Consider the following 27,601-nt stretch of genomic DNA (forward strand, 5'->3'; position numbering starts at 1 on the left):
GAAGCATCCAAAAATAGATAAATGGTGTGCTGACATACGAGCCAGCCATTTCCGCGGAAACGAGACTTAGAAGAGGAAAAAGGCAGCTTCTTTGCAGTGCCTAAGAGCAAGGGGGCAAAGCATCTGAGAACTACAACCATGCACTTAAATATGAGCGGGCTGTATCCGGGGGACCTAGTGTGAAGAATGAAAATGCTGAAACAGTCAGCTATCGCAGTAGCTTCCTCTCAGTGCATTAATGCCAAGGGGCAAAGCATAAAAAAAAAAAAAACGCGAAAGAGGACCTGGCTACCTTCACCATTGCTGTCGATGGGCCACATGTGTTGCAAATTTTCTTCCATGCTAAAGGCAACGCAAATGCGGACTGAATTCAGCAAGCTCTAGAAAAGAAGCTGTTCGGACCTCATGTCAAGAAATAAATGCCTTATATTTCACTCATGGTTACGCTTTTCAGAATTAGTGAGTTCGGATCATGCTTTTAACCAGATGGTATATTTTTTTTTAAACATACCAGTGAGGTTTTGTAGTAGTTCGGGAACTGACGGCTTTGCCAAGTAGTTGCAAAATGTCATTGCTTGGGATAAGCGAAAGGTGCGTCCAGTCAGGGTTCACTGTCTTGGCCAACCTAACTTGTTGGCCAACTACTTGTTGACCAACCTAACAATGGCGACCATGACCACAAGGTCGCCATTGTTAGGTTGGCCATAACTGCTCTGTCTAGTGCTTGGCATGTTTTTACCGTAATGGTGCTTTTTTTTTTTTGTTGTAGGTTGCATAACAGAGGAAAGAACTGTTCAACATAATTTGGCTGCATTAGTCTGCTGTCTGTGTCTGCCTTGCAGAAGTTGTTGGAAGACCGTAACGACATCCACGGAAGGAATGCCCTGCTGGCTACTTACATTCAGTACCAATGCACTCTGCCACATCCCGAGCCGTACCTCCCTTCACCGTCCGGCGATGAAAGCTCGCCTCCGTTTCCTGGCACTGCGTGCAGCCCTGCTGGACATCCGGCATGTTCGGTACCACTTTCGGTGAGCTCTTTTCAATGACTTCAGCTGACGTCACGGTAATTTAAAGTACAATGAGGCATTGTCTGTTACTGGTAATGTAAGGCATTGTATGACGTGACTGAGTACCATGTCAGTGATAAGGTATAGTAGTCTCAAAGGAGAAGATTATCTGAAAAGCAAGAAAACACCTGCATCAGCCAAATTTTTGTAGGATCCAAAAAATATATCATAGTTAGGGGTGTGCGAATATCAAATTTTTCTAATACGAATCGAATACGAATACTTGGTTCCGAATATCGAATCGAATATCGAATAATCAAGGTCAGATGCATTTAACCACTACAAAACATTATTTGAGCACCCAAGAACATCACAGTTCAACTATCAGTGATGAAATGAACACAAAAGATGTGTGTGGCTGCACAAAAAGTATCAAAGTCTCGAACATTATTCAAAGAAGAGTGGAAATATCAGAAAAGATAGCTAGTACACAGCATTGATTAAGGCTAGCTTGCCATAAGTACAAAAGCGCGTTGCTGGGATGAACATAAAAGTTTGTCGTGAAGGAAAACCGGCTGCTCCACACGGTCAGGCAGAAGTAGTTAGTTCCTTTCTAGCTGAAGCGACTTCTCCAGCCACAAAAATGCCCTCTCACTTGGCACTGAACTGGCACGTATTGCGAGATATTTCGTGCGGAGCTCTGACTATACCAGCTTCCCACGCATAGCCACAAAGAAGCTCACCAGCGTAGTCAGCTACTGTATGGCCCAACGTTACGCATTGCTCTGGGCGCCGCTCTATTGTTATGTCTCTTTTGATAGGACTTGCGGACCGAAATGAACGCCGGTGCTCGCAATAGAATATTCGGCTGGGTACGAATATTCGCGTCGGATCGAATACTTGAAACAACACGAATGCTTAGATTTCGAATCGAATACGAATACTAAAAATATACTATTCGAATTATATTCGAAAATTTCGAATATTCGCACACCCCTAATCATAGTGTATTTCCGTTGATGTTACAGTAGTGAAAATGGTGAAGTGCCATCTACTGTCGATACTGTAAACTTTAAAGTATATTAAATTATCATCTTGATAATGAGGTAATGTCTCAAAGTAGCAAGTTTTCTAGACCCCAGGACAACATTTGCATCAGCGAATAATTATAGGATCCAAAAGACGAAAAGCAAAAGTACGGGTACACTGAAGTACAGAAATCACAGTCTTGTTTATTCTTGTTCGTTGCTTTCATTTGAAGATGGCGGCTTTGTAGCACAAAAGATGGATTAGTGATTTTACACTGACGGCTGTTAGTACCTAATTTTTTGTGCCACATTGTCGGCGCGTCCATGGGAAGAAAGAGGAGTGCGGAGAGGAACAAGTGGCGAGGTCTGTGCGAGTGGGCATGGCTCGCCACTGACGCTGCATGTTTTGTTACATGGCACTGTCGTGTGAAGGTTGAGCACCGCCTTCTCTCCTCCCCACATTGCAGCATGTGCTGCTCACATCCCATTACACTTTGCATGTCAGAATAAAGCACTTCTTTCTATTTGACTTGTTGTAACATACACACGATGTTCACATCCCATTGCACTTTGCTTGTCAGAATAAAACACTTGTTTCTGTTTGAATTACTGTATTTGCACATGCTATATAATGCAACAACACAGCTGCGAAGCTGTTGTGAAGTTGCCTTCTCCTAGTTGCTTGCGAGTCTGGTGGTGAAGCTTATAGTAGGGAGCAGCGGGAAAAAAATCGCATTGAAATCGTACCTTGGCTTCAAGTATAACGCGTGAGAAGCGTTCTTAAACCGTTGAACCACGAAAAAAAACCTGCATTTTATTCACATAAATGCGGTATTCTCCAGATGTCGCCCCACGGTCGCAGCAGCAGCAACCCGGATCTCGCCAGTTCGACCGCATCCATGCTGGCGCACATTGATTCGGAGTCGGACGTCAGCGTGGTGGTGGCGCGGCCCCTCGACCGCACAGCCAGCATGAGACCTGGCAATGGAAACCCGTCGTCGCCTCTCAGGTCTCCTCCGCCGCGGAAGTTGGTCCACGAGGAGCTCGTGCTCCAGTGGGTGGTGTCGAGCGGAGCGGCGCGGGAGCTGACGCTCAGCAACCCGTGGTTCCTGCTGGAGCTCGTGGTGAAGAGCATGACTCAGCACCTTGCGGCCACTGGTCGGCTGCAGGCCCCACGCCGGACGAGGTTCAGCAGCCGCTTTGTGGATGACATCACCACATTGGTGAGGAGGCTCATACGTTTCCTGTCCATGAAAGAACCTGCATGTCATTAGCCCCTTAACCCGTTAAAAACACCAGCTGGGTTTGTCATGGGAGATCGTACCAAAATTACCAAGGATGAGACCGTCCGCCCCAGTGTTGCTCCGCCCTCACTGCCAAAGACTGAATTATGGTCGGCAATTGCATTTGGTTGCAATTTTCAACACTAGGGTGTAGTACTTGTTCATAAGAAGCGTTTCTTGCCTTTGGCACGTGTTTTAAGCCTGACGGTAGTCATTTCTCGGCAAAAAAAAAAGTTGGGGGGGGGGGGGGGGTGATTTCAGTATGTTTTTGGGAATTAATTGGGCAGTCGAATGGCTAATGGTTTGTTTGTTTGTTTATGGGGTTTAACGTCCCAAAGCGACTGAGGCTATGAGAGACGCCGTAGTGGAGGGCTCCGGAAATTTCGACCACCTGGGGTTCTTTAACGTGCACTGACATCGCACAGTACACGGGCCTCGAATTTCTCCTCCAAAGAAATTCAACCGCCGCGGCCGGGATCGAACCCGCGTCTTTCGGGCCAGCAGCCGAGCACCATAGCCACTGAGCCACCGCGGCGGCTGGCTAATGGTTTGTAGTGAGCTCGCTTTGGTGTTGGTATGTTGTCAGTCGAAGCCTGTCCTTCCAGCATGGTTATAATTTCTTCTCAGTTCAACAGGTGGCACCAGGCATGCTGGTGTCCATTTCAGGTGGTGTAGCTTTGAAAATGGAAACCATGATCTGTTAACAGCTGTGGTGTATGGACAACATGGAGAGATGTATTCATTTTCCGGGGATGATGTGGAATGTAGGGTTGATGAAAACTTTGGTATGCTTTATTGTTAAAGGGACCACGCAAAGAATTAAAAGTGGCTTGTAAATGTTAGAAGTGATGCTCAGAAGCATTGACACCAAGTATGAGTCTTCGGAACTGAGCCGGCAATTTATTATGAATTTTTAAAAATCGTGGGCCATTTGGTGTCTTCGCAGGGAGCCATTTTGAAACCAAAATCGGGAAAACAGACGTCACTAGTCCCATGACGTCGGCACGCCACCACACGCTGTCATTCGCTCGAGCCGCGCCAGCTACGACGTCACGGTCACACTTCTGGTAGCGGTGAAAATCATCTGCTCGAGCCGCCGTGCGACCCCCTCGGGCAAGCGCGAGCCAAGGCATTGCCTTCACGCATATGTTTTCAATTTATCTCTGCCGCCTCTTTCTGGCGCGAGTTCGGGAGTCAAGAAAGCGCAGAGACTGGAGAGACGCTGCCGACGCACGCTGCTCCTCGGGAGTGTGACAACCGGAAGTCGTAAACCGAACGTCAGCGAATGACGTATTCATGGGCGGAGCCCAGTCCCGGAGCTGTTTTCTTTATTTTTTTCTGGTGCCCCGCGCGTACGAGTTGAGGGGGGAGAGGAGGAGCGTGATTTTTAATCGTCTATAACTTCGTTGTTATTGATGCTAGCTCAAAAATTCTTGCGCTGGGGTGACAAGTGATGGATTGCCTATCTTTATGTAATCTCAATTAATTTATTGCATAGTCCCTTTAAAGTGTGTGCTGCGACTTTCACATTTTGCACATTGACTGAGGGGATGACAAGAAAACAACTGTTGTGAGTGACTGTTTGGATCCCGTTGTGGACTTAGAATTCCAACCACCAAAGGGTTATGTCACTGTTGTGGTCTTTCAAAGGAACGTGGTTACTGATGGCATTGGTAACCCAGGTGTGCTCTTGTTGAAGCTAGCACATCCGAGGTCTGCTTTAACACTCATCATTACACTTGCTAAGCACCTGGTTTTTTGTCCACTGCACTCGTTTGTTCAAAACCTAAGGCCGGCCTTCATCATTGTTGCAGGTGACCTCGCTGACGTCTGACGTCATCAGCCGCTGCCACCGGGAAGTGCGGGACTTTCGCTACGTGCAGAACCTCAACAACAGTCTGGCCTTTTTCCTTCATGACCTGCTGTCAATCATGGATCGGGGATATGTGTTCAAGCTGGTCAAGGTGGGAGCCCCAAAGTGTTTCTGAAGGTTTTCTTCCTGTATTGTAACCTGAGCATAAAGGCTATAGTGTTTACTCAGTGTTCAGCTCTTATGTTGAACAGCCAGTCAGGTATTGGAAATGTATGAGCTTCGAATGCGAAAGGTTTCTGTGTGAGGCTTAACCATGTTACAGCTATTGTGGGACATTTTAACAGCAGTGGCACACTGTGATTGCAAATTTAAGTGTCTTGTGTGTGTGAGAGAAATTTTGTGGGAGATACTGCACAGGAAGAAAATTTAACTGCCGGGTACGGTCAGTGTGCATAACTTTAAGAAAAGATGGAAAATTAAACATTTGTTTTAAATGGAGAGCACTGCGATCCGTGGTTCTCAACTCTTTGTTATTCTTCACTTCTGAGGTTTATATGTACAGTTTTGCCAAAAGTAACCCGGCACAGGTGGTTTCTTTCTTAGCCGTGTAGCGAAGCACTCATGGCAGCCCTTAAGCTCTGATTCTGCGTCAAGAAAGGTGAGACCTTGTCCTTACATTATGGCACCGTTCGGTCGATAGGGCTGCTGTAAATGCTCCGTTATACGTTTGAGAAGCAAGAACCTGTTGCTCGATTACTTTTGGCAAAGGCGGTACAGGAGTGGTAACCTGATGTTACTGGAGACTGTCTGCAACGAGCATATAACAGTGACAACACAGCCATTAATGTTCTGCACAGAGGTAATTGTGCACGGGACAATATTAAACACTCGTCATTTATTAATAATTATCGACCGCGTTGAGGGATTATTTAAAGGGACACTGAGGAGAAATTGAAGTTGGCTTGTATCGACAGAATACCAGCCCCTGATTACAAAAACGCCACTCACACTGACAACAAAGCTCTTGTAACGTAGAAAAGAGCAAGAACCAAAATACAGGTATCGCCGCCACAGGCCAAACTCGCAAGTACAAGCGTGATGACGTCATAGGACAAAGCAGTGTTGCTAGAACCAATGGTTCTAGCAACTCTAGGACCCGAGAAGCCACAAATCACTGAGGCGCAGCCAATGCATGCGCAAATCTCCTCGACGTCGCCAGATGGCGCCACGTGCCCGGCAGCTACGCGCGCGCCTGATGCATCGGGACCAATCAGCGCCTGCTCGCCGGTGGCAGGCGGGCTCCCGGTATTCCGCTAGTGGTAACAAGGTACACGGTATGCTAAAGGTGTCTCTTTGCGAGAACTTCGCTGACGACTTCGAGAGCAAGATCCATCGTAACGCTGGCAAAACGCCAGTGCAAACGTAAGCGAAGCGACTGTAGCGACGGCCGCAATAGCCGATAGATGCCTTCAACGTGCGGCCGGCGGTAGCTTTCTTTTCGGCTGCTGCTGGGCCGCTATGCTGGCCATCAGAAATCATGGAGTCTGCGTTACGTCATGTCACGTCATGTTTCTCGTCACTTAGTCCTGTGTCGTCATAGGAGAATCCCAAGTTTGAATCAGAGCGGCGGGAAAAACTTTTTCAACTTCGAATCAAAATTTCTTGGAAATAAATGCATCTTTCGCTGCCGGCCCAGTGGCAACAAAGCCATGAAATGCTGAACTATCGGATTTTGCTATAAAAAAAATATTAATAGTGCTCTCCTCACTGTCCCTTTAAGGGAGGGTGAGTGAAAAGTACACAAAATCAGTGGTCAGTGTAAGTCAACTCAAAACAATTAAGAAAAAGAATGACATGTTTTTTATACAGTGTGAATTCAGGCACGAAGTATAAAATTGAATGTCTTGGTAAGATAACAAGAAAACGTCAGAAAGATGAGACATCAGCTTTGCCATGAAACTAATCGTGCCCGATAATAATGACTTGCCGATCTTAAGAATTAAGTACTGTTCTGCCTCTCTCTTGCATGTTTGAGTGCAACGTGTTGGAGCCTGTTTTTTGGATCATGGTTGGGCTAGGAGGAGGCGCAGTACATAAAAAGAGGTCCAAAATGTGTTTGTGTTGTGTTGTCCTCGAGCAGGCCTTCTGCAAGCAGGTCTCGGCCAAAATCCAGTCCCTGCCCGACGCAAGCAGCCTGGCGGCCCTGAAGCTAGACTTCCTGCGTGTGCTCTGCAGCCACGAGCACTTTGTGACCCTCAACCTGCCCTTCGGCACACCGCTCACCCCTTCGCCGCCAACGTCGCCCTGTCCGAGCATTGCGTCGTCCCAGGGGTCAGTGGTGTCCAGCTCGACACTCACGGACCGGGGTTGTACCTTCGCGGAGCTTTCACCCGAGTTTCGCCAGCAACACTTCCTCGTGGGCCTGGTCTTGGCCGACCTAGCGATTAACCTGCAGAGCAGGTACTTTTCTGATCTTCACTTTCTTGTAGGGAGACTAGCACTGACACTTCCCTTGAAGCTAATTGGGGAGGTATAAAATCCTGCCTTTTTGATATTTAATTCAAGGGTTAAATACCTTAGGCTGAGGGATTTAGGAATTTCTTCTTAATTTTGCAAGGGATCTTTGTTCCATCAATACTATTGTTTTCCCCCACTTCGAGGCTCCATTATGCTCCCTCCCCTCCGAAGGTTGTGCCGTCTTTCCAACTCCATGAGCATCTTATGACTCCATGGCTCCGCTAACGCATTTAGCAAGTCATTTTTGCCTCTTGCCATTGAAGAATGGAATTCGTTGCCTGAGTGCATTGTAATTGAACGAGATGCTTTTAAATTCCAGCAAATGCTGTCTTCATACTTAAAATTCTAATGTGGGTAATTGCTGCCTTTGTGTTCTGTTTTTATGTTGTCATTGTATGCTTCACTGCACCTGTTCAGTCGACGACCGATTTTTCGGACTCTCTAGGGACCGCGAAAACGACCGAAAAATCGGGCAGTCCGGAAAATCAAATTTCACCGAAAAAATCCCGAACTTATTACCACTATGCCGGAGAAAGCGGCCAATTGTATTGCACACATTCTAAAGCTCCTCATGACTATATTTCGCCGCGCGAAATACCGTATAAACACGTATAAGGGCCGAAGTTTTTTTTTTCCAGATTCGAGGGCCAATTTTCGGGGTGCGGCCCATACACGCGATGTGCGAAAAAAATTTTTTTTAAAGTAAAAACGCACCAACCAGGGAATGAGCGACATTTATTCTACGTTCAATCGTCACTCGCGAAGTATTTAGACTCCTGAGCTGGTGCTGCGCTCTGGTGCACGCTCATGCCAAAAGAAGCCGCGCAGCTTGTCCGCTGTCAACGCATAGCCGTTGTTCCGAAATTCCATCACATAGAGGAGCAGCTCTTCTTCCAGTTCAGGAAACTCGCACGGCTTGACTCGGAAAGCATGCTTTTTGCAGCTTGTGTTTCTCTTTTGGTTGCACCATCATCGGACGCACTTCTCGGCCACGTCGAATTTCCCGCCCGCCGCACGCCTACCGACCGCGTTCGAGAACTAACTCCCAGCCGTGTAGCTTAAGGTGCTTGCCCATCGCGCTAAAACTGTGAAGCTCGGCGGCAGCACGCAAAAGCCACTATCACGGCGAACGCGCTAACACGCATGCTAACACGCCACGAAAGGCTGGAGCTGGCGATACTGATGCCGATGTGAACAGCGGAAAATCGCGACGGAGAAAAAAGTTGATGATAATGATCACGGCGCCATCCATAGACGGCACTTGGAAGCTCCGGTGTGCGCGCGTGGCCTCCACGAACGGCGCAGCGCCGATGCAGATCGCGGCCGTGATATGATCCGGCGGCGCGCCCGAAGCGTGCTTCGATCGCGAAGGCCACGGCGTGCGCGTAGCCTCCGCGATCGTATTCACGTTCCGTGTGCGGGACTGAAGACTCGGCACAGATGAGTTCCGTGAACTCAGACTACGGTTCAAGTTCGTGCGGCGGAAGACATTCAAGGACAGTACGAATTCGAAAACATGCGAGTGCAATGTCCGACTTGCGCAGAATTTCAGCGTCGCAAGAGGCTCCCTTTAAGCTTGAATTTCATTTTGTTTCATCAAGTTTTCGATATCTCCTGCAGTCTTAATTAATGAGGTTCCACTGTACACATTATATGGCGGCTTGGGTACTGGCGGCGAGTGCGAACGAGGTCCGAAAAATCAAGTGGTCAGTTGCGGTGCGTCCGAAATTTCAAGTGCTCTTACACATTGGCTCTATGGGCCATGTCGCGGTGCCGCGAAAAAGTCCGAATAATCAAGCATCTCCGAAAAATCAGGCGTCCGAATTTTCGGTCGTCGACTGTATATACTTATGTTTTTCTTCTTTCACTTGTATCATATGGTATTCTGATGTACCCCGCACCCCCCCCCCCCCTGAAGTAATACCCCTCGCAGGGGTCTTTAAGGGATAGTAAATGATAATGATGATGATGGTCTTTTTATCATGAGCTCCCTGTGGGGACTGAAGTGATGGGCATTCTATTCACTGTTCTTGGTTTGTTAAAATCAACATTTACAGAATGACACAAGATTCCTGTGGAGTGTTTTACTACTCGTTGCTGACATTGTCTCAGCCCACAAGACTAAGAGAGAAAGTGTATTCTTTTTTCTATGCCACATTCAGCACCAAACTAAATTAGAAAGCCACATTTCTAGCTTTGCTCGATACCTCGGGGGTGGCTTATGTTCAGGCCCATTCTTCAAAATGCAGAGGTATAGCTATGAAGACAGAAATTAGGCACGTGTAGACAGTGCTTTGGCAGGTGTGTCTTTTCACCTGATGTGCTTTTGCCTTTTCCACTTTACTGCGGTAGGCAAATTATGCGCCGGCCGTCTTGCTGTCGGGTGCCAAATCCTATATTGGCGTTGTTTCCCCATCCCCTCAGCAACTCCATGCTTCAGGCCAAGGCCGTGAACATGGTGCGGAACCTGCTGACGATGCACGACTGGGATCCACGCTTCTCGGACCTGGACACCGTCCGACCCAGAGTGGCTGCCCTGTACCTGCCTCTCATCGCTGTTGTGGTGGACGCCCTACCTTGTCTGTTTGAATGGCGGCCCGAGGCCAGGGGTGAGTTGGACAGTGCCCCATGTAGTTGTGGATGCTACTTCCTTCATTATCATCATCAGCAGCAGGAGCAGCAGCAGCCTCGTTGTGACCACTGCAGAAAAAAGGCCTAGACCACTGATTTTAGTTACTGAACAGTTGAGCAGTTGCTGAACTGTTGAGCAGTTGCTGAACTGTTGAGCAGTTGCTGAACAGTTGTTGAACATTTGAACAGTTGCCGAACAGTTGCTTAACAGTTTTTTTGTTGAATGTATTCTTTCCGAATCAAGCTACCAAATCAGCCTTACTGTTTCTGGAGGACAAGTGCACATGGTGTGCTTGTCATACGGTATTTACTGGCATAGTTTGCGCAATTATTTTTTTTTAATTAAGGCTTAAGAAAGGATGAGCGCAAATGAGCGCGTGTAATGCGAAGGCAAGATTTAGCCGCTGGTCCTTAAGGGTAACAGGGTGGATTCCAAGGGAAGGCAAGCGCAGCAGGGGTCGGGAGAAAGTTAGGTGGGCGGATGAGATTAAGAAATTTGCGGGGATACATACGGTGGCCGCAACTGGCGAAGGACAGGGTTAATTGGAGAGACATGGGAGAGGCCTTTGCCCTGGAGTGGGCATAGTCAGGCTGATGATGATGATGAAAAAGGTGCTGTCACGTGCGGCCCAGCTGACTAGCGGCATACCGAACAGCAAAGGTTGCCGGCAGTTAGCTCTCGCAACTGTTCGTCCGGGAAATTGACCGCCAGCGCGAGTGAGCCGGGCAAACGATGCACAATTCCAGTTTTTTGGAGTGCTGGCTTGGTGGAATCCCCTCACCACTCTCACCTTTCGCAGCCGCACACGGCAGTGTGGCTGCACCGATCTTCCCAAGTCTGTTTCATGAGCGAGCTGGCCAAACAGCACACAATTCCACAGCAGTGTGACCGTGCTGATGTTCCTAAGTCTGCCTTGAGCATACCCGTGTGCGTGCTGGTGGTCTGGTGCAATAGGAAGCATAAAAAGTGCGGGTTAGTTTTTTTTTAAAATATATATAAACCTCGATAATAAATTCATTATCGTCATCATCAGCCTGACTACACTCTCTCCCATATCATTCAAATTAACCCACCCTGTCCTGTGCCAGCTGCTGCCACCTTATCCTCGCAGACTTCTTGATCTCGTCCGCCTATATGATTACGCCAATTAACTCTTGGCCCTCAGTTGTCAATGGTGGTGGAGCTACTGATCAAGGTAGTGGTCACACCTGTGATGCAGCGGAGGTTGCTAAGAATCTCTGGCTCCGGACAGGCAGCCATTAGAAACTGAACCAGAGTGCGCAAGCTACGAGAGGGCTCAAATTACGAGAGTAAATACGGTATATTGATATAATCTGTGCTTTCAATTCAGTTATGTTGATTCGTTGTTTTCTTATTGCAGTATGCGTAAGGTAGTTGACGGAAGAGAGCAGGGAGGGTTATAGTACATCTTTTATTTCTCGCAGTTCGTTTTGCAGAAGGTTCAGAGCTGAATGCGAAGCGTCGGCCACCGTCCATTCATCAAGCGGTTGCCATGGCAATCGCTGGCTCAACAGTCCCCTGGAGAGAGAGCCCCGAACATAGCAACACCTATGCTCACGTGAGAGATTTGTTTTCTTCCATTTTGGCTTTTTACATTTCTAAAAGTGCAATTCTTATTGCGGTCTTTTTACGAATTATGTACAGGTTGGGCCTTACTCTAGTGAAGCTGTGTTTCTTCCTGGAAATTTCATTGAACCATGTGTTGTGTTTTTAAGGAGTGCATGTTCTCCAGCGTTGTGAATGCTGTGCAGCAGGATCATAGGTGTGGTGGAACATTTGCGGTGTGCAGCCGTGTGTTGTGGTCATGTTTGTTTCCAGCCACTGTCATGAGAGAAATTGACTGCTGTCATGAGAGAAATTGACTGTCATGCACCTTTTCATAGTAGTCGTAGTCATGCACACGTCCTCTCAAACACTGATCTTTTTCAGTGTCTGTTAGGTTGGCTTGTGCAGGTATCCGATAACTTTGAATAATGTTCGAGTGAATAAATAGCAAAGCATTTTTGGTTTAATGTTTGATTTGATCCAGATGTTCACTGCTCGAAATCAAGCTGTGATTTGAAACTCTGGTGCACTCTGTCCTTTTGTATGTAATGGCATCATGTATAGGAAAAAGAATACAGTAGTGTGCTGATTTTTTGGGCTCCAACATTTTAGACTTTTGTGATATTTTGGAGTTTATTGAGGAACCACTGCATACTTCATAGGAACGTGTACATATTCACGACCGATATTTTTGACTCTGTGGAGTTCGTGTGGCGGGGCTTATAAGGAGAAGAGAAGAGGGGGGGGGGGGGGATGCTGCAGTGGGAGGTGCTCGATTCCTCTCGCTTCTTCCCATGGGTTCCCCCTCTTGGACTTCGTGACCGTCGTTGCCTGTGGAAACAGTCTGTTCTTTACGCTCATTGTGATGTGTCGTGCATAATCTACAGCTGCGTCGCAGTCTGGTGTGTGTGAGTAAGGTGGTGTAGTCTTGATGAAAGCATTACTCCGGGTCAGATACAATCTGGTAGTATTATCTCCTGCAAACGGAACATGGGAAACAGCGAAATTCGTGGGGTTTAATCTAAAGCCCGTTTTTTATGAACTGATTTTTTTTTTTTTTGAAGTTCATGGATTTTTTGGACATCGATTGTTCAGTCCATTTTTTGGGTCCCTCCAATTCTGAATAGATCGGTGACTGTAAATGGTTATGAAATTTAGCTTTTATAAAGACAGCGGTGCAGCTTATATAGATAAGACCAGTTCAAAGGTGAGAACATAGTCCTGCTGCGCTGTCACTGCGTTAATTGTGTGCTAGAGGCTGCACGGTGAAAAACGGAACTTCTCCCTGCCTAACCTCAACCGTGCAGTGAGTCATGCCCTCCAGACGTCAGTGGCTGCTGTCGGCAGCGTTTAAACGAGTCGTTATCTTAAGTGTACAGCCATTGAGTTTGATTTCACTGGAATGGCCATCATGTACCGATGCCGCGGAAAATGCTGAGAGCGCCTTTCCCTGTGCTATAGCAATGCCAAGCTTTCAGTGCAGCCAAAGTGGATTACTGTTCTTAGTATGTCAATCGGTGGCACTGTGGACGTTAAGGTCTGCTGAGCTTTAGTAGAATGAAATGTGGACCTTTATTTCGCATGTTCCATCGCATTTCTCCGGAATGATGCGTTGAATTCGTGCTCTTTGTGCAAGTCCGCCATCTCCAATGACAAGTTTCTGACTGCTTTGCCGCTACCACAATACGTGATATACCGTGTCCATCACCCGAGTCGAAAATTTGCAGCTTGGAGCTTCCAATGGTCGGCCAATACGGCATTCTAACAGTTTCTCTTGTTTGTTTCTTTTTCTGTTTTCTTAAGTTGGGGGACCAGTCTATACGATGCATCAACCTACATGCGGGTAAATACGGTATAATGTGCTTTTGTCTCCACATAATGTTTGATTGTAATGCGAGGAATGCCTTCCCACTTCTGTTTTCAGTTAAAGAAAAAAAGAAAAACTGAAAGTTATATTCAAGTAAAGATAACCTGAACTCTCCTAGTTTGAACTTCTGGTTTTAAGAGCATTAGCTCTTACTCATCACGTGTCGAGATTTCGTGGGGTCTGCTACCACCCTGAGATCACTGCGCCATCTGTGGCAGCTACTAGAAAACAGCACATCTGGCATTGAGATTGTAGCACCATCTACAGCTAACGCTCGTTCCTTCAACGTCTTGCACACGGTGATGGCCTTTTTTATTCAAAGTGACCGTTTGGTCATATCAGTATCCAATGCATTAAAGAAATCTTCCTTTAATTGGAACACTGCATAACTCAAATAAGTTCTTGGTCTCTTTGAGCTTTAACTGTTGGGCATCGACTGTATTTGCATAGGCCTACTGATGATGACTCAGTCGTGGGCGCACTGCTTCCAGGGCCAGCTGAAGGAGGAGTCCACCAAGCACCTGCTGGCATGCTTCCTGTGGGTGCTGAAGAACGCTGACCAACGCACGCTGCGCCAGTGGTGGGCGGACTGGCCCCTGCTCCGCCTTCAGCGCCTGCTCGACGTGCTCTACATCTGCGTCTCCTGCTTTGAGTACAAGGTGCGCCATCTGTCTAGGGTCACTGGCATTTGTTGATTTGAGTCATGTCCTCCGAGATCACCTGCATGCGCTCGGGAGATCTCAAACATAGCCTCCGAGATGAGCGCAACAGGTGATCTCGGAGGCCATGTTTGAGTCAAACGCGTTTGGTTGTAAAGCATGCTAGATTTGTAGCCAGCGGTGATTCTCATTTTTCCCTAAATTGTTCTCTGCCGCTCAGGTTTTCTTCTGGCATTAGCAAAGAAAGTGTTGTGTAACACTTTGCAGTCACAATTTCTAGTAGCCCGAGCGGCAAGGAAAGTCTCCTTGGGGAAGTTGCAGCAGTGGACAGTGCATTGCATACTGGGTCCATTAAAGGGCAACTCCACGGGTTTTTCGGATGCTGCATCACATTCCTTAGAGTGCCCTCTGTATGCCACAGCAAACTGTTATTTAGTATACCAAGTGGAACCATTTTAAAATGGTAAAAAGACAAACTGAAACCGAAGCTCTGTCCGTGTCCAGGAACGATTCTTCGTGTGACACAGCGATGATGTCACAGTCATTACTAGAAAAAGATGTGTACACGGGTTGAATGGCTGAAGTAGTGATTGAAAGTGATGAGTCCTTTCATAAAATGTGTCAGACGTGCTAATGCAAGCCTCAGAATTTTGTTATTGAAATGAGGAGTGGGTTAATATTAATGCGCAGGGAATGTCTGTGACGTCAAAAATGCAGTTTTGCCCGTAGAAATCATCTGAATTGAAGACACAGGAACGGCAAACCTTAAAAAGTCGATTTGCACTGGAATGAAAGGTCGCATGACTGCCAAACTACCTGGGAGTAATTGGGAACGGGAGAAAAACTTGCTGTATACAAGCTTTATTAGAATATGAAGACCTCAAAACACCCCCTGGAGCTGCCCGTTAACAGCTTCTGCTGCGGCGCGTGTGCATGTGTTTCCCAGGGAAAGAAGACGTTGCGCAAGTTTGCCCAGCAGACCCTGCGGAAGACGTCGGACATCAAGTCCAAGCTGGAAGATGTCATCCTTGGCCACTCCAGTGCGCGCAGCGAGATGATGATGCGACGGCGGGGGAACAATGCTGGCATAGTTGGTGCAGGTAAGAAGGCGTTGTTGTGTCTCGAGTCATACAAGACAAAGTTTTGTTGTTGAGGGCACTATTTTTTTCCTTTTCAAATATATGTAATTTGGGACCAGAATTTTTGTTTTTGAGTGAGTGAGGCTGAGATGTGTTCGGCCTCTAAAAGAAAGGGCGGTGTGAAAAGGAAGCTGTAAATTGAGGTTCAGACAGCAGACTTATGGAAGTCACACAGTTTGTAGTTCTTTTCGAAAAGGTTTTCTTTTGAGGAAAGATGCCACAGTGCATTGTTACAAACAGATTAACTTGGTTGTTAATAGTGGTATATTAATTGGCCAGCAATGTTTCTGCGGTATTCATATGGGACTCTGTGGGATGTGAGACTTGCCATGATGTTGTGCTCCAAAATATTAATTTTAGCTGCCTCAGGTTCTTTGTGTGGGTGGAATTCTCAGTACAAGGTCATTTTTATTTTGAATTTCACCTTCATGTAAATGCATCCACCACAGCCTACATTGATTCCATGAACTTAGGCTCAGTGGGCAAGCACCGTTACCAAAGAGGATAGCATAGAGACTGCTGCTTTTTGTAAGAATTTCAGGGTCTTCGATTTAACCCACAATTTGTTTTATTTTATTTTTTTTAAACTGTGCAGATAACTAGAAAACATTTCTCCTAACCAACTGCCAATTAAGAACTTTAAGTATAGCTTTTCTTTTTGGATGAATTTTGTGTTCCCGGATGCTCGAACAGTCCCCATCGGCCTCGATAAATCTCTCTCTGACCTGTGTGGCCTCATCACACTATACAACGAGGATGTCGTGATTTTTGCAAACGGCGGATCGGGGCATTGCAGGCTGTTTTACCTGATGTTATTCAAATACGACTGTTTCAGTGGTTCCTGCTTACATTTATTTCTTTGGAATGCCTTTGGGATGCAAGTCAGGCACAATGGAGTATGGAGAAATTATGTTCAGTTTAGAGTACGAAAGATTAGATGGACATGCAAAGGTTAGAACCGAGCATAATTATTCCTTTGTGGCACAGCCTCTACCATTGTGCGCGTGACTTTTCAAAACTTTTTTTTTGAAGCCTGTAGCGCTTTGTTCAAGACATCACTGATGCCAGCTACATTTGAATTCCCTCCCGGGCAGAATTGCAGGGACATTTCGTGTCTAAGAAAAGTGACCACCTTCCTAAAACAAGAAATAAAGATGCATGTCACGAAGTTCTGCAGTGTGCCTAGGAAGTGCGATCTGCTGCTGTCACTTCTTTCTTGTCTGAAGCGGCGGAATGTTTTACTAAAGGACACTGTAACCGAGTTTTTGTTGTGGAAACAGCTTCAAATGATCAGGAAAATAACTAATGGGTTTTATAGAACAATAAGGCTGCAGTTCCATGAGCATGGAATCATGTGGCGTGCGTGAATTCCTGCAGTTTTTGATATTTTTCTGGGTAATAGAACATAATGCTTTTCCCAAAGGCTTATATAAGTAGAGTATTAACTTGATAACACCAAAATGGGCTGTTAGAGCAGTTTTAAACAAACTGGTATCTAGTATACTACGGACACTAGCACTTCAGGAAGGTGTCTCTAAACAGTACTTGCATGAGGTAAGAATGATTGGTGAAAGGCATTGGTGTGGCATCTCGGAGTTATAACATTATGAGTGGATGCCAGTAACATCTTTTATGGCGGGTCCTGCATAAGTGAGACATTACTTCTCATCTCTTCCATTTGGCTAACGAATTCTGCGCTTCAGGAATCTTACCGGGGTCCCCGTTTTTCTCCCTTTTCAGAACGCAGCGGTGCACCACAAACGCCAACGCAGGGTGACCGGCTGAGGTGGCGTAAGGACCAAACCCAGTGGCGTCATGGCTCAGAAAACTATGACAGGTACATAGCACATCGTGTATGCTTAGGAATTTATGGAGCGGATTGAATTTTTTTTTCTAGAGCACTTACCTCCCGGGGAAATTTCTTCGGAAAGTTTTTCTAAATTAAAGTTTCCATCTAGGGACCTTCAGTCTCTTGTAGGGAAACCTGAAATGTCCGCAGGGGCTTCAGGGATTGAAGTTGCCTTCTGAAGCACTTCGTTTGGGGGGAAGTTTCCCTAGTGGAAGTTTTCTGAATTGAAGTTTTTTGTCTAGAGAAGCCAGCGACATGCAGAAACCTTAGTGACTGAAATGCGGTCGAGAGCTGTTGTGCATCTTTAACGTGGCATCTGTGCTTGTTTTTGTGCAAACTTATCTTGCTAACTTTCGCTCCCAGGCCCAAAGTGGAAGTGGAAATGGAGGCCCACATCGAGGGGAACCTGGCCACTGAAGTGACCACGACGATCCTCGACGTGCTCGAGCTCATTATTCAGGTGCGGCTAATTGAAAATTGTTTTTCTGCGTAAGGACGTTCTCATATTTCTCAGATAAAAGCACTTGTTTGGCCAGAAAACGGACCTTGCAAGTGTAATGTTCTTTTGACGACAGTCTCTTGAGTACTGTGCATAACTTCCGAGTGGTACTAGTGTCTCCTTTGATTAGGTGTGTCGAGCCATCAGCCTATTTATTCGCTGTTACATAACTGCATTTGCTGCATATTTCGCTCATATTCTGTGTGAGTCTGACACCTTTTGCTAAGGTGTCACATGATGTATGCTGACTCTGGTACCAGGTTTAATACCAGATTCTGGCCTAGTATGATTTTGCAACAGAAGAGAAGCAATAAAAACTCAAAAAGCAAAGAAGCGGCAGATTATGTTTTCATGTTTGTGCCGCTCCACAACCTAACCGCACCTGACCTGCGAGGTGACGCATTTACTTTCAGTGCTCTCAGTGAATGTGGCTTGCTGAGAACGTCCATTCTGCTCCCAGGTGGTGTCCCAGTCAGATGCGCAGCAGAGTGTGCTGGGCACGGTGCTTCGTGTCTTGCTGCACGCCTTGGACTGCAACCAGAGCACGCTGGTGCTTCAGAACCTGTTCGCCACACAGCGCTCGCTGGTCTTCAAGGTACACTGCCTCTGAAACCGAGCCACTAGTTGTGATCTTGTATAACTCGCCATTCAGATAACTCGGACACTTCTCAAGTTCCTTTGAGGTCGGAATTAGTGAGGTTTTACTAGACTTCGCGTTGCTTTTAGTTGTCGGTGACGTGCCAGTTCACGAATTTCATTTCGTCACTCATTTTGGGTGATCACATTACAGGTTGCATACCATTATGCCGCCTAATCAAGCAGTATAGGTTTCAGTGCGTTCCTTGCTTTAGTGCCTGTTCTTGGCTTCCGCATCAGCGTTGCCAGCGAAGTTGTCGGCGTAACCGGCTGTCCAAGTAGCAGAGCAAAATGCAACGGGATGATGTTTGGGGGGTGGCTTGTAGCGTAACATGCCACCTGTCAGCCGTGGAGAGCTGCTCTCAAATTTCACATTACCGGCTATTGTAATTGTCTGCTATCATAATTGTCTGCTATGGTAGTTGTCTATCAATTTTTTTTTCTTGTATGGGGCTGAGTCAGTCTGTTCAGGCTATTTCGGTTGCAAGGACCATACATAATTAAAAAAAAAAAAGAAGGGCAGCAGCATTAGTCTATTTGGCTTTTTCTAAAGTTGTATTCTGAACAGGTATTCAAATTAGGTATTCGGAGGAATTTTTGCTTCATATTCATATTTGACTTGTATTTGAAAACTTCATTATTTGCACTGCCCTAATCTTACTGGTACTCACCTACGGGGCAGAAATGTGGAGGCAACTAAATAGGGTTCAGCTTAAGTTCAGGACAATGCAGCGAGCTATGGAAAGAAAAATGATAGGTGTAAAGTTGAGAGATCGGAAGTGGGCTGAGTGGGTGAGGGAACAGACGCGGGTTAATGACACCCTAGTAGAAATCAAGAGGAAGGAATGGGCTTGGGCAGGGCATGTGATGCGAAGGCAAGATAACCGCTGGTCCTTAAGGGTAACGCAGTGGATTCCAAGAGATAGCAAACGTAGCAGGGGGCGGCAGAAAGTTAGGTGGGCAGATGAGATTAAGAAGTTTGCGGGGATACAGTGGCGGCAACTGGCGAAGGGCAGGGTTAATTGGAGAGACATGGGAGAGGCCTTTGCCCTGCAGTGGGTGTAGTCAGGCTGATGATGATGATGATGATGAATCCCTAATCAAGGTGTTGCTGACACTTGGGCTAGTTAGTGGCCAGCTTTAGTTTTAGCCCGGCTCTCGGTGCGAATCGAAAGTTGGGGAGTCTTTCTAATCCAGAATCCCTGTTCTGTGCTCCTTTTTTTTTTTCAGTTGCAGCTGAAGATGTTTCGCTGTAAGTGCTATATGGCATCAGCCTCCGCGTTGTCGGGGGATGCCGAGTGATGCCCCTTTTCCCACTTTCCCACTCCCAGTTTCCCGAGCTGCTCTTTGAGGAGGAGACGGAGCAGTGTGCCGACCTGTGCCTGCTGCTGCTGCGCCACTGCAGCTCCTGCATCAGCAGCATCCGGTCCCAGGCCTCGGCCTCCCTCTACCTGCTCATGCGCCAGAACTTTGAGATCGGAAACGTCAGTGCCCTCTTTCATTTGCTGGCTTCCGGTGACGGGTGCGAAACGTGCTCGGGGCAGTCTTTGCAATGATAGGTTGGCCTTAAGGTCTCAGATATGAACGAAAATTCTGTTCAGTATAACAGATGTGTGGAAGTGTTCTGTGTTTCGCATTGCAGTTTCTTTTCTTGCATAACGTGTTTGTCCTAGTAGCTCTTTCTGCCAGGATTGAACACAGGACGAGGACACAGAGAAGAAGCGACAAGACACGAGCGCTGACTATCAACTATCAACTATTGATAGTCAGCGCTCGTGTCATGTCGCTTCTTTTCTATGTCCTCGTCCTGTGTGCGCTGCTCAATCCTGCCATGCACCAACTAGCTCAACTCTCCGTACTCCTCTTTCATGCTGTCATTGAGGTAGTGGGAGTGAATCATTCTTGTAAATGTGTTCTTCCATTGAGCAGTTGTGTGGGCTTGATATTGTTGCAAAACTTATGTTACCGTCATCCATTAGTTACATTCCTTGTTCACTGACGATGACTTGCAACCTTGTCGTTTTGTTTGCCATGCAAGCTGCGATCAGATTCCTCTGGAGCAACTTTAACCACGTGCAGCACTTCCTGAGGCATTCAAGGTTGTTCTCAGTGTCCTAGCCACGTTACCTCAAAAATTCATTGCTGCCTATAAATTCAGCACAGCAGATTGCGAATGGAATTCGGATCTTTTGTGGTACTGAATGCAGTTGTTACTGTTGCTACTTCCGAGTCATTCGTTTCTTTGTGGGCAAAGGTTCGCCTAGTAAAGAGTGTTTGAGGGCTACTCCAGCCTGCCTTTCTGTCCGTGAAATCATTGAGGACTGTCATAACACCACCTGTGACTATATCAGTTTCTGATTACAAAAAAAAAGCTGACGTGATACTAGTGAAAAGCTTTTTTGATGAATCTGACAAATGGGAAATCTGGTAGTTTGTGCAAAGAATAGATGTTATCGGGAAGTGCAGTGGCAGCAGAATTTTCTTTTCATGGGTAGAAGTTGCACTCGTATTGCTGCGACCTCCAATTCCAATCGGGCGTTGTAGGGAATGGCTCGATGCTGCTACATCCAGGGCCTACTATTGAAAATACTAACGCACCTTAGCAAGATGCGATAATTATCTTCTCATAAACATTTTCCCTCTTTCCCTCCTTTATTTTCTTTCTTTCCCGTGCTGCGCAGAACTTTGCCAGGGTCAAGATGCAGGTGACCATGTCGCTGAGCTCCCTTGTTGGCACGAGCCAGACCTTCAACGAGGAGTTCCTGCGCAAGTCACTCAAGACTATCCTCGTCTATGCCGAGGAAGACCTGGAGCTCCAAGAGACTACTTTCCCGGAGCAGGTTAGTCACCTTCCCAAGGACACTACACCTGATCCGGTATTTTTAAGATGGCAAGAGTTTTAACCCTTTAACTACCAACCCTGAGCTACACTCACCATGGGGTATTGTACCAATATCACCAATGATGAGTCACACTCGTCTGGCTTGCTGTTGTGCTGCTCCCAGAGCCATAGGCAAGATACGGTCGGCAATTGCATTGGTTGCAATTTTCAACAACAGAGAGTGTCAGTTGTCTATGAAAAACGCCTTTAGCACTTTAGCGTGTGTCTAAAGCCTGGCAGCAGTAATTTTTGCCAAATCTCGCCTTAACAATTTGGCGATTTTGGTATGTTGTTTGAGAAGTAATTAGGCGGCTAAAGGATTAATCTGGTTTTTGTATTCAGGCTCAGTGATTGGCATTAGTAATACAGTAAAAGCTCGTTAATTCGAACTTCACGGGACTGGGAAAAAAGTTCGATTTATCCGATGTTCGAATTATCGAATGGCCACGAAAAAACCGTCAAGAACCATTTGCATTACGGTATATGCACCCTATTTACTCACGCAACGAACCCACTCGCATAATGAACCCACCCACCTCCGATTTTTGCCAAAGAATTTGAAAAAAAAAAAAAAAATACGTCCCTCTGTTTCGCGCCATCACAGTCCGCAACGCATTTCTTGGCGGTGCGTCAAGATGCTGCCCAGTGATAACATCACGGTGTGTTTACTTTTGGCGTTAGCTCTAGCAAGGGGGGAAGCGAACTTGGCAGAGTGCCAACGCTTGTCCGGTTGTGCAAGCCTCGTTTTCAGTACGTTCGCCTTATCGTGCCATGGGCGATTGGGGTGGACACCGCGGACGCCGTCTACTGCCACTCGATGATTGGAACGCGCGATATCAGCAGCAAACGCCTTTTGCAGCGAACGATGCTAAAAGCCGGCGTCATGATCGCAGCGGACCGCGTTCTTCGTTGGCGACTGATGGGTGGAAGGATGGACGACACTCGCAAAGAAAAAAAAAAGTTTTTTGCGCATAATTTGTAGCGCCCGTCCGAAGTCATAGCCTTTCACGGGCGTTGGCTGGGACCGCGCCGACAGTACTTATCCGTATTTCCGAATTAACAGGGCTCGAATTGACGAGTAATCAGTTGCGGGTTCCGGAGGTTGCGCGGAAAAGAGGATAGGCAGCCGCCACCGCCGCCGCCAACCCCTACCCTCCTGTGCCCCCCTAGTGCCGCCGGCCGCCGCGCCTGCGATGGCACCATGTAGGCTTTAACCACTCATCCACAATTTTATCTGGTTCCATCTTCTGTCCCCGTTTAGGACTGGCGCAGCCTCTAACTATGCGGAGATGTTTTTTTTTTTTTTTTTGCCGCGTGCTGTGCGCCAAGCCGCACAGGCGCGGCCGGCGGCGCGTAGTTTGAATTATCCGTAGCGGAACCGACTCGCTTTCGAATTAACGGGCTTTATTATGCACAGATCTCTCTGGAGCTTGGCCGGACCAGCAGTGTAGTTCGAATTATCCGAAATTCGAATTATCGAGGTTCGAATTAACGAGCTTTCACTGTATAGTGTACAAGTGGGTGTAGTGAACCATATGATGGTAGTAAGTGGAAGATTGAAGACACAGTACGCTGCAGTGGTTTTATGCCTTTTATGAAGCCATAGACAAATCTACAAGACATACTGAATGTGGTTTCACTGGGACAGTTTTCGATGTTTCTTCCACTTTTCTGCTGGCTTGTTTACGCTCAAATTTCACACATTGCCTTTTTTTGTTGGTACTTGTTTGTTTTGTATAGAATAGGTTTGGTTTGGTTTATGGGGTTTAACGTCCCAAAGCAACTAAGGCTATGCGAGACGCCGTAGTGAAGGGCTCCGGAAATTTGTCATATCTTCCTTCCATGGCAACATTTCACAATGAAATCAGTGGTGCTCTCATATATTGTTGGGGGTGCTATTATAATGCGGGGAGGCTTCCTTAACTCTCAGGTGCCCCCTAGCATCAGATGCTTCCGCCACTCTTTCTGTTTTATAGTCTTTCTTTTGCTAAGCAGCACTGCAGATGATGTATGCTGCAGGGCGATCATTTTTGCATAAGAGGCGAGTTCTTGTTTTCTTGTTGTTTCATAAAGTGAACATTTACCATCAGTTTTATCCCCTCTATGTGTCCGATGGCAGTTATCACGAATGCGATACCGGTGTCGGACTTGTCGCACATTTTGCTGGGGTGCCTGCAGGTTCGAGACCTGGTGTTCAACCTGCACATGATCCTCTCCGACACGGTGAAGATGAAGGAGTTCCAGGAGGACCCCGAGATGCTGCTCGACCTCATGTACCGCATTGCCAAGGGCTACCAGAACTCGCCCGACCTGCGCCTCACCTGGCTGGCGAACATGGCACAGAAGCACACCGAGGCGAGCACTTCACCACATTTCGCTCCCTTTATCGCTTCTTAACTCTTTCGCTACCGCTCCATAGGCCATCGTTCGCATATGATCTATTCAAATCGCCCGCGCAAAGAAGCTTATTTTGGAGTGTCGTGGACGTGCTCCGCCATCTAGTTAGCGAGCTCAACAACTGCTTTTTCGATGGCAGTCTTGGTTTCAGTGTTTAGACATGAGGGGGCGCCGTGTATCTCTACTGAAATACCAGAATAATCTATTCTGGCCCACTGCCATCAAAAATTATTTCTCAAAATTGGTTTTTCGCTTTTTTGTTTGTTTGTTTTTTGCACGTAACGGACCCGGATGATTCAGTGGCGGCAGCTTCTATTGGCAAGACTTGGAAAGTGTCCTGGCTTTTGAACCACATCGATAAAACTTATTTCATCGATCCTGATGTTTTAGAGCTTGCCTAAAATGCCAAATTTTATCAGCTGGCTTTCAGGGAGCAGCTCATTCAAGAAATCTCCGGGTACAATGAGGGAAAAGAAGTCCACGCCCCCAATCCTCCCATAGAATCCATTCAACAGCAACCGAAAAGAATGAAAAAAAGAAGAAACTGCAATCTCGGCTATCAGAGAACAAGGGAGGAACAAAGATAAAACCTTATGTTAAGCACTTGTCAGTCTACCTCTGCTTCACATCTTCACCCCTGATTGCTCTTCACAGTGGCACCACAGTCATGACCCCTGACTTGACAAGCCATGGAAAGTGCAGTAAATTTTTTTCATAGCTGAAACTGTGATAAACATGTGCAACAGTTTGTATATTCCAGTTTTCCTCTACTCAAGTTCGGGCTTAGTGCAGCCGGTAATTTTTGTTTTTGCTATATACTTTTTTGTGTGTTTTTAGCAAATTTCACAAATAAATGTTCTGTAAGGAAGAGAGTTGGAGTTCGATGCCCCAGCAGCTAGCGCCGACGAAGGCGAGGAAGAAGATAGGCGAAGCCGACGAAGTTCGGGTTTTGCGCTTGCGAACGCTGGCCTGCTGAGCGGCACCGCTGGGACAAGGACTGTGCCCGTCGGATCATTTACTTTTGCACACACAACTCTTCTGTTTGTTTCATTCAGAAATGTAACTAATACGTAAGCTACAATTTCATGCATTACAATATGTGCTGGGAGTATTAGTTCTTGTGAAAAAATTTTTTCTTTCAGTACACTCCAAATCGTGCATTTTTCCGCGGTAGCGAAAGAGTTAAGAAGCTGTGCACTCCGAGTGAACTTCTTGGTAGTGTTGACTGGGTGTTGGTGAAAGACTAGGCTAAGTAACAGAGGGACACTGAATACATGTTAAAGGGTGCATATTAGAGCGTAAAGTTATACCTTGGTTCGATGAATTGTTATTGTTATTGTTTGTTATGTCGAAATTCACCTCCTAGCGTGCAAATAGTCCTCCAACACTTCTTGAGGATCACTCACTGAAAAACTTTGTTTTCAGTGAAATTGGTTTCTTCCTCTTGCGCTTTCTTCACCATCACCAACGGCATGTAATGTTGTCCATACCGGAGATCTCTCATGTTGCAAGCTTGCGGTCTGCTGCAGCACGTCTCTCGCAACAAGCACCTCGCGGATAATGGGGACGAGGCATCCATCTCGAATTTTGGTTTCACTGTCATTGTTGTTCCCTTTTGAGCCCCCCCCCCCCCCCCCCCCTCAAAAAATGCCTATTCAACGACGCGCTCTGCTGCGAGTGTAGCCTCTTGGGAAGGAGACAGGGAAACTGAGGCTGGGAGGGAATAAAATAGGAGGCCGGCAAGCCACGCCAGCTTCCCTCCTCTTCTCCTCTATCTGTCCATGTCAGCAAGGGTAATAAAGAGTGTCCTCCAGTTGCCACTCGATAAAATGAAATCAGGCCCAAACAACGCCTCATTGCTTTTCTGCCACAAGCGCAAGCATTCTTGTTGAGTGTGTGCATGCGTGCGTGCGTGAATTGAATTGAGTTTCCCACATTTACCACTATTTATTCGCAGAGGGGCAACCATGCTGAAGCAGCACACTGTCTCGTCCATTCAGCGGCTTTGGTTGCTGAGTACCTGCACATGCTAGAGTACAAGCCCTACCTGCCCATAGGGTGCGTTTCCTTTGAGGTGCGTGCTGATTTCCCATTCTTCGCATTTGCTGTTTGTGTTTATTCTTGTAATCCGTATGTACTCCACGAGGTCTTCCGAGGCTCCATTTACTTACACGCCTTTCAGTGATGTAAAGAAAAATATTGCATCCGTTTCCTACCTATGAAGAGTGCAGCTTCATTTGAATATGATATCCGTGCCCGAGCTTGGCGCATTTACCTATTCACTTTGTTCACTTACAACAGCAAACTCTTGCACTCTATAGGTCTGTTGGTCTGTGCAATAGTTCAAAAAAGCTCTGTTTATATTAAAGTGAAGTTGTTGCGCTGCACTACAACCAGAATATCAGAGCTTCTCACAGGGTTTCTTAATCATGCGTCAGATTTCTTAAGGTTTTTTTTTTTTTTCTTTTCCAGAATGTTTCTCAGAACATCCTGGAAGAGAGTGCGGTTTCAGATGATGTGCTCTCGCCCGATGAAGAAGGCATCTGTACCGGGAAGTACTTCACAGAGAATGGGCTGGTTGGCTTGCTGGAACAGGCAGCTAACTCCCTTTCCCTGGTGAGTGATGCTTAGGACAGGAATGGGAGGAAAGGGGGAAATGGAGTGGCTAGTAAGTACTGCGTGTTCATTTAAGCTGCGTCAGAAATCAGCTTATTAAGCACTAGACTTAGTGCAATTACTTTTCTTCTAAGACCAGCAGCTCAACTATGAATGAATATTTAGAATCTACGGGGAAAACTCATTTGCGTGCTAAGATTCATGAGATTTGGGCCATAAATAAAGAAGTTAGTATGGGCGTACAAGTTAGTGAAATTGCAAACAACTAATATTATAAAAAAAGAAGGTGCAATAGTTGGCTAGACCTTCTGGGGCAGTAGTATAGTTATTTATCTGATTCCAAACTGTTATATTGGAAAATTATTATTGTTGTTATACGTAGAATTATTGTGCATGGAAAAAATGAAAAAATTTTGTGTGTTTTAGCGAATAGGGGAGTTTGATCACTAGGGTGATGATGCCGAGTTTGTTTAGCAAATAAGAGCCTTTAATTTAGTAAGTGGGTGAGACCATGTTTATTGTCTAATAGGAGGGACTTAAATTCTAGCTTTCTTCTTTAAAGTTCCAGTCCTTCAACTTTTTAATTTTCATTAAAGTGATAGGGGAGTCAAACTTTGTAAATTTATTAAAAATAAAGCTAACCGCTGTTTGTATTTTGTCCAGATCTTTAATTTTGAATTTAGTGTACAGGTCCCATATTTTGCATGCATATTCCAGTTTAGGTCTGATTGCTGAGTTGTTAATATTGGTAGTTTGCCAGAGCATGACCTTAATTTTGTGAACAGAGCTGGATGTCAAAATAACACTTAAGGTTTTGACATCTTGTTACCCTTTACTGTAAATAGAAATCTGAAAATTTATACGTGTATATTTGGAAGCATGGTCAATGATTTAGACATGCAAAGCAGTCCATAAATCAATATGCAGAAAACCAAAGTAATGTTTAAGAGTCTCAGAAGGAAGCAGCAGACTGGTAGAACGGCACTGGAAATGGTCAGGGAAATGTCTACTCAGAGCAGGTAGTGACCGCTGATTTGGATCGGGAGACTTTCCGGAAGTTACTAAATGGATAAGAATGGGGCAGAGCGCATATTGCAGATTCTCTGAGATCATGAATGGCAGTTTGCCAATATCCCTCAAGAGAAAAGCATACAACAGCTGTATCTTACCGGTACTCACCCATGGGGCAGAAACGTGGAGGCTAAGGTA

At 46.3% G+C, this 27,601-nt stretch overlaps 1 protein-coding gene across 2 annotated transcripts in view; it reads left to right on the forward strand.

Annotated features, from left to right (window-relative positions):
- The window catches only part of Zir (dedicator of cytokinesis), a 63,676-nt gene that overhangs the window by 24,589 nt on the left and 11,486 nt on the right, over positions 1 to 27,601 (forward strand). For both annotated transcript variants that reach the window (XM_089548786.1, XM_089548795.1), the window contains 16 exons: positions 843 to 1,031; positions 2,881 to 3,261; positions 5,136 to 5,285; positions 7,275 to 7,594; positions 10,076 to 10,260; positions 11,729 to 11,862; positions 14,208 to 14,375; positions 15,322 to 15,475; positions 17,255 to 17,351; positions 17,727 to 17,823; positions 18,323 to 18,457; positions 19,830 to 19,982; positions 21,180 to 21,338; positions 23,558 to 23,734; positions 25,734 to 25,850; positions 26,249 to 26,392. In XM_089548786.1, coding sequence (XP_089404912.1) covers positions 843 to 1,031; positions 2,881 to 3,261; positions 5,136 to 5,285; positions 7,275 to 7,594; positions 10,076 to 10,260; positions 11,729 to 11,862; positions 14,208 to 14,375; positions 15,322 to 15,475; positions 17,255 to 17,351; positions 17,727 to 17,823; positions 18,323 to 18,457; positions 19,830 to 19,982; positions 21,180 to 21,338; positions 23,558 to 23,734; positions 25,734 to 25,850; positions 26,249 to 26,392 — 2,760 coding nt within the window. The remainder of the gene's footprint in view (positions 1 to 842; positions 1,032 to 2,880; positions 3,262 to 5,135; positions 5,286 to 7,274; positions 7,595 to 10,075; positions 10,261 to 11,728; positions 11,863 to 14,207; positions 14,376 to 15,321; positions 15,476 to 17,254; positions 17,352 to 17,726; positions 17,824 to 18,322; positions 18,458 to 19,829; positions 19,983 to 21,179; positions 21,339 to 23,557; positions 23,735 to 25,733; positions 25,851 to 26,248; positions 26,393 to 27,601) is intronic.

This window comes from Amblyomma mixtum, chromosome 1 (assembly GCF_055824585.1).
Source record: "Amblyomma mixtum isolate Tamu chromosome 1, ASM5582458v1, whole genome shotgun sequence".
In the NCBI taxonomy this organism is placed as follows: Eukaryota; Metazoa; Arthropoda; class Arachnida; order Ixodida; family Ixodidae; genus Amblyomma; species Amblyomma mixtum.